Here is an 11,188-nt window from a genome sequence, read left to right as displayed (position 1 = left end):
CTCAGTCATACGCTAACAATTGCGTCAAAGCTCCTCAACGCTTCCTCATAAATATACATGAGTAAAACCAAAACACCTTATCAATAAGCATGAAAATTATTGATGCACAAGATTTCTTGTTTCATTGCTTGATCAATATCACTCACATCGATGCCTCTATTTGCTCGGCTAAAAATTATACATTAGGGTATGCTCAAAATTGGAGCGATCTTTGATGATCCAACTGACATGTGCAAATAAATGCCATTCAGGAGCTTTATTTTTTTATATATATTTTACGTAGCCTGAAATTTTAATTTTTAAATGAGTCACGAGTTGGATCGTTTCAAGTAAACCATAATTCCAATGCTAGCCAGTACCACAGTCCCAGTTAAAATCCCCCATTGGAGAGTTGTTACTCTACCTCTTTGGACTTCTGCAAGATCTGGTTTCGTAGCTTCATTCTTAGTTTCTGGGTCGTCAATGTGCAACCTTAGAACCTGAAACAACGATAAGCCTACTAAATTGAACATCTGGGCATGAAATTATGATTTGAAGTTTCACATTTAAACATGATTTGCTTTTGAAGTCAAATTTAATAACATATAAAAATTAATTTGTCTGGATACCATAATGTCCTACCCAACTCCAGATGGATACATATTTGGAGATGAATGATAGAAGGTAATGCGGTAAATGAATGGCAAGATAAATTAAAGAGTACCTTCCATCCTGCTGATCGGGCATGATTGATAGCTGTCACAACATCACTATCTGAAGTAAGAAGAACCTTGTCGCCTTCATCATCTTCATACTGCACGGGCAGAGTCATGGCTGAACCATTGAGTTCCATTACTTGTGCAATGACACCACACAAATGCGTGCAAGAATTATGATCTCACCAAAAGTTGAATTTTGTAGTCACGATCAAGCCTTATCCTCTTCATTATAGTAGATACAAGTTCATCCAAATTCTCCGTGTCTACAAGATTCAAACCTTAGATATTAGTGCAGAAATCAATTGAAGCTCTGTCAAACAGAAAATGGTTCTTGTGATCTTGTCTCATACTAACCACAATTAAATCTCTGTATGTGCCCGTTTTGATCTTCAAATTTGAATGAAAATGTGTTTCCAACAAGAGGAGGATACTTGTACTTCCCAGTTTCAGCATGCTCAGATGTCATCAATGCTGATGATTCACTGCAAAGAGCAAAAAAAGTTCATAAACAGAAGTTTGGCAAGGAAAATACAATAGAAAAAGATGATAAAATATACCTATTAGTGTCAAACTCTTGATCTGCAGGCTCCAAGGCTAGGGCAGAATCCCAAAAGTTTTGCATCATTGTGTTTGCCATGTCATTGGTAGCTTCAGAACCTCCATCAACCTTTTCAAATGAAATGCAACAAGGATCACTTAAAGTGAACCAAACCAGAAATAGCTCTGTGAGCATATTCTGATATTTAAAAAACCATCAAGACAAAATAGTCCAAGGGGCATTGGTCATCAATATCACCTTGTGGAATTAGGTTATTTGGCAAAATAATATCCGGTTAGAATATTCTGTATAGCTGTATCTATTACATCACTCAGTGTAGCGACAATACTCCACTGTCTGTTCATGGCAGTGATCTCCATAGTTTTGACCCAGCATGTAGTTGGCTGTCAAAAACTAGCTATAAGCCTATAGTGGTCTCAATTTTTTTAATAAAAAAATGAGAAAGAGTGAACAAATTGTTCATCCAGCATTTTCATTATTCAAAATTGTTCAGCCAACACTGATTTTGGTACCCAAATTATGGAAGCTGCAGGTTTGGTCTGCCGGACAATCCTCTTAAGCAGTTATAATTATGCATGACATATCTTCTGAAATTCCCTTTCTGTGTTTGGTTTGCCTTGTACTCTGAAGTAGTACTATACTAGTTTTACTCAGATCTAAAGTAAATTACTAGATTCATTCTTATTGTTTTGAAAAGAAATGAAAACATAGTGTGAAAAGAAGTGAGTGCATAATTGGAAGTATAGTTTCAAGTGTAGTTCAATGTTGATTAGCACGGTTGAAACCTATCATTCAAACCACTGACTGATACTTGTACCATGTCAGCACGAGTAAATTTTATTGTCGCTTGTGCCACAATAGTTTCAGTGGTACTTACTAAAAAAGGGTATATTTCAGATGGTACAAACTATAACTGGTAGAAAATATTTCTCATCCCATGACTTGTCCTTGGATTTTGTTTGCCAATGATAAGAAGATGTATCACTAAAAAAGTGAAGGGAAGGTAAAAAAAAACAACTAGAATACTGGCAACAACAGAGAGGAGTAATGCTAGTGTCAAAGAAACCAAGATGTAATCATTACTTGCATGTTTCCTAGTTTCAATTATGTCAGTTCAAGTCCAACAAAATCAAGATAGATTTATAGGCATGTGGAGTAGTATTGAATTTGTGCTGGAAAGATTAAATCTTGGTCTAAGAAAATTATAGAGCTCTCACTCAGATGCTAGAAGAATTTATACCCTCATCTATGCAAGATATTCATTTTGGTATGTAGCATAATCATTAGTTGATAGACTTTGTTGTATTTTTGTAACTTGATACTCCAAAACTTTAATTTAATTGAATTGCTAATTGTGATAAACTTCAAATTGATCTTGACACGCTTGAAATGTGTCAACAGCCCAAATCCTATCAAGTGTTGGCACGACATAGTACTAAAACCGTACTATTGTAGTTAGAAATTGAAATTACAACCTTGAACAATTCTTCAAACATTAAAAGCAAGTGTCTTTAAAACCAGAGTGCTGGTGTATATGATACTTTTCAAACATAAGATTCCCATAATCTTGGGTTTCCAACCTCGTATCAATAGTTTAATTTTAAATCCACTAGAACAATGTGTTTTAAAGATAGTGTTGTCAAACGGGCCAACCTTTAGCGAGGTGGGCCGACCCGTCAAAAACCTGTCATATGCCTGAGCAGGCTGGCCCGCCATATTGGCGGATTGGAAAATCCCCAACCCAACCCAAGGTAGATTGCAGATTAGGTAAGTTAGCCCACGAACTCGCCAAATATATATATATATATATATATATATATAGAGAGAGAGAGAGAGAGAGAGAGAGAGAGAGAATATGTTGAAATGTTTAAGTTTGGATTTGTGGATTAAGCGAGTCAAACTCACGAGCCCATTGAGTTTTCCATTTTAGTTTTAAATCTTAGAAGAATTTTTTTTCTCAATCCGCGGGTCAATCCAAACCCACCACAGGACGACCCGTGCGGATCGTGTGCCTAAGCATGTCGATCCACCTTAAAATGGATTGATAAAATCTCAACCCAACCCGCTTAAATTGTTTGACAGGGCGGGCTAACCCGACGGGCCCAACCTAAATTGATAACTATATTTAAAGATGCCTCTGTAAACTTGATCTGGCAAAAATAAATGGTCATAATTCTCTAAATTTTGATTGGAGATTAAAAAATACAAACACTTCCTTGTTCATGGTCAGGGTCGGCCCTAAGGCATGTCACCGGGGGCGATGGCCAAGGGCCCCCGATTTTTAGAGGCCCCCAATTTGACATGCATATATAATATATATTATATATACTTAGATTGTTTTAATAAAAACCTATAAAATATATTTGATTGGATTATTTTAATAAAAGCCCAAAAATATATATATTGTTGAATTGTTTTGATAAAGGTCTAAAAAAAATATATTTTCTATTAAAATTTAAGAAAAAAACTAAAAAAGAAAAGAAAGAAAAAAAGGAAGAAAGGTAAACGATCCTTTTTTTCTCTTTCCAAGATTTTATTTCTGGTACAATTCTTTCTTCATTAATTTACTTATAGACGCTAATTTCCTCCTTTCTTCTCCTTTAAATCTCTTCTAATTTATTAATTTTAGTTTCATCAACATCATCATTCATCAATATATAAACTTACAACCTAAGTTACCTACTTATCTATATTTTTTCTTATTGTCAATATTCAATATTGATTTTTAATATTATATTGGAGTCAATATTTTATGATTTTTTTTACGGATTTGAAAGAGTTTAAATAAATCATCCCAATTTTAATCATCATAGAATGAGTTATATCGATTGCTTCAAGCACAAACCAGCCTTTATTGTTCTTTGACTATTATTTTTACTGCTTGTGTTTGTTTCATTGTTAGCTTTGTTGCTAGTTTTGTGTGTTTTATTTTGACAATTGAAATTTGTAATACAAACATGTTTCTAGAAAAATATCAATCTTGGAGTTAGAAAAAAAACAAAAGAAAAAGAGTGAAACAAATTATTAAAACTCACAAAGGTGTTCTTCGTAAGTTTTTTAAAGCTAGCTCTTCAATGAAAATTCAGTTGATGAATTGTAAGAAGAAAGTCAAGAAGAACTAAATGATCATGTAACAAATGAGTAGTAATTGAGTAATCAAAAAGAATTAAATAATCATGCAATCAATGAGGGGGAGAATTTAGAGAAAATGATGAGCATAATCATGCAACGAATAAGCATGAAGAATTGAGAGAAAATGATGATAATGATTTGAATGTAAATGTCTTGACAATTTTATGTATCGAAAATGAGATATTAGAAAAACTTGATTTTGAAAACCTTATTGATGATTTTACTTCTCAAAATGCTAGAAGATATAGATTTTTTATTTCATACTTTTTTTTTATTTGTAGGTATTACACTTTTTTGGAGAAACTTAGGAAATATATTTTGTATGGTGTTACATTTTTTGAAGAATCTTGAGAAATAAATTTTGTATGTAGTTTACCATATTTTAAATGAAATATATTGATTTTCAAATTTCTCTATTAAATTATGTTCAAATTGTAAGTTAGTAATTTTTTTCCCTAAGAGGTCACTTTTCTCTTTTCGCCCAAGGGCCCCCAAAAGTCAGGGCCGGCCCTGTTCATGGTGAAACTGAATTTACCAGTTCATATTCAAAGAGCATTGGGAAGTCTTTCATTATGTTACTGCACATATAAAAGCATGTTATATTACCAAGGAAATTGCTGCATGTGTTAGCTGCAGAACATCCAAACAAGCAACAATTCGTCGGTCTGTTTTGGGAAGTGTAGCAGAAAATCAGAATTAAAGATGGAAACATATTTACATAAAAATAAATGATAGATTACCTCTGTCTAGTACTGGAATATGCAAGAACTTTCCGTCATGCATAATGTGCAATGCATCAAGAACTGTGGTGTCAAGGGTGGCGCATTCGGGGTTCAAGGTCATCACCTATAAAATGGACATTAGACAATGACTCATTATGATACTTGTTGGAAAGAAATTCATAAAAATTTGAAACATTATATAAGAATTTACAGGTTATTAAAATTCATCAGCAATTGCAAACAAAAGTTGCTCCAATGAAGATCCAATAATACTGAAAAATCTGGAAATCACCCCTAAACAATATGACTTAAAATATTAACTACGGCCTTGAAAGCATATCACAATTATGAAGAGCCTAAATTGGCATGAATAAACAAGTTTACCAAATAGGCAATTCTTTGATGAAGTAAAATTGTCATAAATCAACATGTTTATAAATAACTTACTAATAAGTTTAACTAACTTTACATCCTATAAATCAACTATCAATTATTTCACATAATATAAATTGCCTAAATTACATATCAGTTTGTAGCCTTGGAGTTGACCTGTAATGATACCAAAAGACTAGAATGATACCACAAATTGACAGCCCTATGCCAATTGCATGAATGTTTATCGACGCCTTCCTTCAGGTACCAGACTTGCTAAGAATCACATTGTGAATTGCCAATTCTACTCCGCATCAACTTTTTATCATTCTAATTTGCAAGTACTATATATTTTTATCCAACCCTGCCAATAATGAGATTTTCTTGATCATCTACTAGGAATTGAAACTTGAACTGCCCAAGAGGACACACCAGCCAATCCTGATCAGTACAACCATACTTAGCAACGCAATGATACGCGATGAGCAACTCTTGATTCCTAAGCATTGATGGGGATGAAAAATGTATGGGGAAATGCAACAATGAAAAAAATAAGTATATAAAGGTAGTGAACATCTTCCCAGAGCTCTGGCTTCCTATTCCATCTGATCTGTTTTTCTTTCTCACTCATTTTTTTATATGTTTCTCAGTTGTTCTTTCCATGGAAAAACATATTTGCACTAATTATTTGAATTGTTCTATGTCCCTAATTTCTTTATCTAATCGATTTCCTTTCAATCTGATGGATTGTATATCATATTTGAACTCCTCAAATTTTCGGATTGCTTTCATCCTAACTAAATACACTCATTGCAGGAATCCAGAATGGAGTTGGTAGTTTCAGAAACCACAACAGGAATTAATGCTAGATGGAGAGAGAGGGAAAAAACACAAAAAAAGGTGGGTTATCAAGTTTTGTTTCTCTATTTAGAAATTTATTATATAGATATCCATCAAGAAGGATGAGCAGATGAATAGAATAATCACGAATCTGTGATCAGAAACTACAATTGTGGAACAATGATAAAACACCTATAGATCCTAAATTTAAGTATTCAAAAAATATAAGAAGATGAAATGGCCTTTAGAGATCAGGTTTGCCCTCAAGGAGTCATTCAGGGTTATAATTATAATGTCTGGAAATTGTAAGAGCCATGCATAAAAAGGATTCAGGAACATCGAAATTTCTAGAATCAGTTTAGCATAGACAACCTTTTCAACAAGAGTTAGTTCAGGTGAAATATTTTGAGCAACTACTCGCATAAGCACATCCTTTGAGCTGCAACAAAATTAATTAAGCAAAATTATGAAACAAGTATTATCAGACAAACAGAGTTAAAAAAAAAATAATGGAGAAGTGACATTAGTTGAGAAATCAAGGTCAAAAGATCACAATGAGCAGCATACGTTAGAACTCCATGAAGACTACTTCCTGTTGTTACAATCACAGAGTTAACTTGGAAGTCACGCATCTTTTTGGTTGAAACAGATACAGAATCTGAGGGAGACACCGTCACAACTCTGCAGACAGGTTTCAGAAAGGTCAATGACAATAATGATTGCATTGGTACAAGAAAAAAAACAAAGCTAAAGCCTAGAGACATACTTTGAATGCTCTGTCACAAAAGTTGAAAGAGTTGGCTTAAACATTCTTTCTCGGAGAGTTTCAATGAAAGCATAGGGCGCTGCATCAAGGAAAAAGGATGAATCATGAATAATTCAATAAAGTAGATAGAGCAATTATATAATCAAAGTTATCTCAAGAGTAAACAAAATCCTTCTCATGGTTCAACAGAAGAACACAACATTGAATAAAGTTGTCAAAAAGCAGAAACAGTCCCATAAAATAGCCACCTAAAAACGAACATGAACTTCATGTGTCTCCAATGAACCATTGGGCAATACTTTTATGAATAATAAAGTAACTGAATATCATTGGCATAATTATCAAACTGTCTTAGTCCCACCTATTTGGAAACTAATAATGTGACAACTTATTAGAGTAAAAATATAGTGTATCATAAAAAAGCTTATAAAATTAATTACAATTTTTTTCATTCACCATTCAGCTGCACATTCATTAAGCTTAACAAGTGTTGTGTGTGTTAATATTGTTAATTGCATCCTTAACATAAGTAATGACAATGTGGGCCATGTTTAAGACTTTTAACCCATGCATTATATTTTGTTCTCAATTCAAGTCAATATGAGCTGTTGAATACAATAGCAAAACAAACACTTATCAAACAAGAATTTCAAATTTCGATGCCATTAGAACACAAGTGTCATTTCATCCTTATTTTGATTAACACATGTGTCCCTATACCTTCATCTCCTTTTCAGATCAGGCATTTCGCATGGCTCTGTGTCATTTGTCTTGTATATGACTAAAAACATAATGACTCAACTCAATCTAATGAGAACACTAGATAAAGTCCATATATCTTAAGGACAATCTGTGTTGTACAATACTGAAAGGAAGGATTTTATTCTCAGAGCTATCTGACAGTTTCATTTATACCCTACTATCATTCTAAACAGTAAAATTTGTAAAATGGGATATGAATCAAAATGACACCAGTACTAACATGGTACACATTTGAAGTTGATCATTCCAAACACTAAAACTGTAAAAGGAATATGAAAGAAAATGGTTCCTCAACTAATCTATTTAAAGTTTATTTCTTCTTCCCTGAAGATTTTCAATCCTCAACTTTTATGATGAATGGAAGTGTTGAGGAGCAATTGAGCATATCCACAAACATGCTGCAAATAACAACACTAGAGGACCTAATCTACTCATGCCTTGTTCATTAAGATACAATAAATCCTCTAACCTGACAAGCTGCTTTCCCATTGACGTTCAACTCCCTCAACTGCAGCAGCAATAGCACTACCTTGTTCAGCAGCTTTTTCCATTTTTGATATAGCATCATACAAGCATCTCGTAATATCCAGCATGGCAATAACTTCACCATTCTCTACTACAGGAAGGTGCCTAAATTTTCCTGCAAAAGACCAAGCAAATGAAAAGCCCAAGTTAACCCACAAAGAGTAAGAAATTTTGAACCTAGAAACAATACAGTGTTTAAGAAAAGATGAGAGGAACAACAAATTTATTACAATATGATATAGTCCTGAAACATCAAAGCTACTACTAGGAAAGTACCTCTTCTCTGGTCTAAGCATATCATCAACAGGAAATATGCACTATTCACCATGCAAAATAGAGTAAACATCAAAGCTACTACTAGGAAAGTACCTCTTCTCTGGTCTAAGCATATCATCAACAGGAAATATGCACTATTCACCATGCAAAATCGAGTAAACATCAAAGCTACTACTAGGAAAGTACCTCTTCTCTGGTCTAAGCATATCATTAACTGGAAATATGTACTATTCACCATGAAAAATAGAGTAAACAACGCATCCATAACTTCAAATTAGTTGTATAGGTCATAAGTTAATATTACCCAGAGGTCCAATCAACCAAACAAATAGCACTATAGCATGGAATGATGCTAAGCATTTTGGAACTGATAATCATTCTTGCATAACTTCAGTCACATAAATATATTGAAGTTCCTGAAATTATTATTTTAACATATTAAACTTAAGTAGCAAGTGTGACAACTAACATCAACAGTTAAAATACATGTTAAGTTTTAACAAACATTGTTGTTTGTAATTATAATTTATGAGCATTAATTTTTTTTAAAATCATTGATTCTTGATAGTCCAACAATTTAATCATAAAGTATGGTAGACCACACCATAATTTTAAAAAAGTGTTCTTTAAGCTTGAGGGACACAACAAATTTTGTTTTGCAGCACAATAATGACATAAGTCGAAAGCTCGTCTCCCTTCCAACAACCCTCTCTCATATCAGGTAAGGTAATACCTACCAAATTTTTAGCCCATGACAAGAAGTGGTGACAAAATCAAAGAACATATATCAACCAACAGACAACATTATGCTCGTCCTTTTGAGAAATCATAAAGTATGACTCTCCAATTTAACATCAATAGCATATGCACAATTTAACAATATAGTTAGTACAACTGGAATAAACGAAAAGAGACTATCAGAAAAACTATCCAAGTAGATGTAAATAGCATAAATAAATCTTATAGATGTATGTAATATCAGGAAAAGGAATTCAATTACAGTTACATTTCATTTTGAAAAAAAATGACCAATCCACAATATTCAATCTCATATAAAAGGTAAATCTTCCTCTGTCTTAAACATGAATTTTGACTTAAATATGTTAACTCTTGTTGCGTAGAAAGGAAGACATGTTCCTTCAACCAGAATTATTGGTGCTTCATGTACTTGATGTAAGAATTATTGTTTCATCCTACACATTTATAACAAAAAATAATGTCAAAAAAGTGCATTGAATTTGTAGGCATAAAAATTGCAGCTTTAACTATTCATAATGAGCAAGAACCATAGCATTATATCAAAACAAGCCATCAACATCAACACCACAAGAGGAAAGCATTATCTAGGAGCAGCTATATGTGAAGGTAAAGAATAAAATAATTCATGAATATGCTAACCTTGAACCATTTTCTGCAGAGCCTCTATTGCAAGAGTATCAGACATTACGTAAAGTGGGTTTCTAGTCATAATCTTAGACACAGGTGTTTGCTGCGGCCTCAAACCCTCCGCTATAACCCTTATGGCAATATCCTGAAGAAGCGAAACCGAGCCCAACACAAACACTTACCTCATAACCAAAGAAGATGGAACTATCGAAAAACGAAAGCAATCAGCTTAACCAACCTTGTCGGTAACAATTCCAGAGAGAAGCCCGTTGACATCCGTCAAAAGCACGGAATCGACCTTACGCACCGTCATCCTCCTACACGCGTCGGAGACAGTCGTGCCCTCCGGAATAGTCAAAGCTTTCGATAATCTCAGCTTCTTAACCGTCCTTTCCCCACTGTCCCATCCCGACAAAAAGAATCACAACAAAAAAAAATCCCCAAAAGAGCAAACTCGAAAGAAAACAGAGGCGAAAAAAAAACAAATAACCATACGATGCTTGGGTAGGAGAATTCGGCTTGGTGGTGTTCCCGTTGGCGGCGGCTGAAGAATTAGTGCTGCCGTTCTCGGACAGAAAGAGTTTCTTCGCCGCCAACGCAGCGCGACGGGAGGCGAGGCTTCTCCTTCTCGGAAGAGGAGCGGCGTGGCTGCTCATCTTCTTGCTCGATCGATCGGGCCGAGGAACAGACCTTCAGGACTTGCCGGAGACGATCGAAACTGAGAACCCTAAATCGATCGCAATCGAGGATTCGTTGCGAGAGACGGTTTAACTTAAACAATCGCGTTCGCCTTCTTTCTCCCTCTCTGCGATCCTTCCTCTCCTACAAATGACCTACTTCTACGCGTGCAGCGGACAGCTGAATTTGTATTTATATATATATAAAGGCACAAATTCCAAGTTGCACCCTCTATTTTGTAAAAACTCTTACAAACCAAAATTTGAATCAAATTTTTTGATTTTTTAAACTCTTAGGTACCAGAGTATTTAATTTTTAAACTTACAAGGAAACTTTTATAACAACATAAAATAAAGGGGCAAAATGAAACTATGTCATGAAATTTAATTTTTAATTTTTAAAAATTCCTTTGCGCCTTGTCCATTTAATAAAATTTTACCTAAAATGATGATAATGATGATTATTGCGACGG

At 34.1% G+C, this 11,188-nt stretch overlaps 1 protein-coding gene across 2 annotated transcripts; it reads right to left on the bottom strand.

Annotated features, from left to right (window-relative positions):
- Window positions 1-62: 62 nt before the first annotated feature.
- LOC121977017 (CBS domain-containing protein CBSCBSPB3-like) lies at window positions 63-10,884 on the bottom strand. Of its 2 annotated transcripts, none has more exons than XM_042529490.1 (14): window positions 10,534-10,884; window positions 10,277-10,436; window positions 10,051-10,183; window positions 8,321-8,491; window positions 7,090-7,168; window positions 6,891-7,004; window positions 6,696-6,762; window positions 5,130-5,235; window positions 4,996-5,054; window positions 1,256-1,365; window positions 1,053-1,180; window positions 882-976; window positions 704-793; window positions 63-479 (listed from the first exon to the last, which is right to left on the bottom strand). In XM_042529490.1, the coding sequence occupies exons 1-14, from the start codon at window positions 10,692-10,694 to the stop codon at window positions 309-311; spliced, it is 1,644 nt and encodes a 547-aa protein (XP_042385424.1). In that variant the 5' UTR covers window positions 10,695-10,884; the 3' UTR covers window positions 63-308. The 2 variants fall into 2 exon arrangements, with proteins under 2 accessions (XP_042385424.1, XP_042385425.1); XM_042529491.1 differs by having other exon boundaries at window positions 882-961.
- Window positions 10,885-11,188: the final 304 nt, after the last annotated feature.

Source organism: Zingiber officinale, chromosome 4B (genome assembly GCF_018446385.1).
Source record: "Zingiber officinale cultivar Zhangliang chromosome 4B, Zo_v1.1, whole genome shotgun sequence".
Taxonomy (NCBI): Eukaryota; Viridiplantae; Streptophyta; class Magnoliopsida; order Zingiberales; family Zingiberaceae; genus Zingiber; species Zingiber officinale.
The sequence above is the reverse complement of the archived record's forward strand: the minus strand, read 5'-3'. Positions and strand labels throughout refer to the sequence as shown.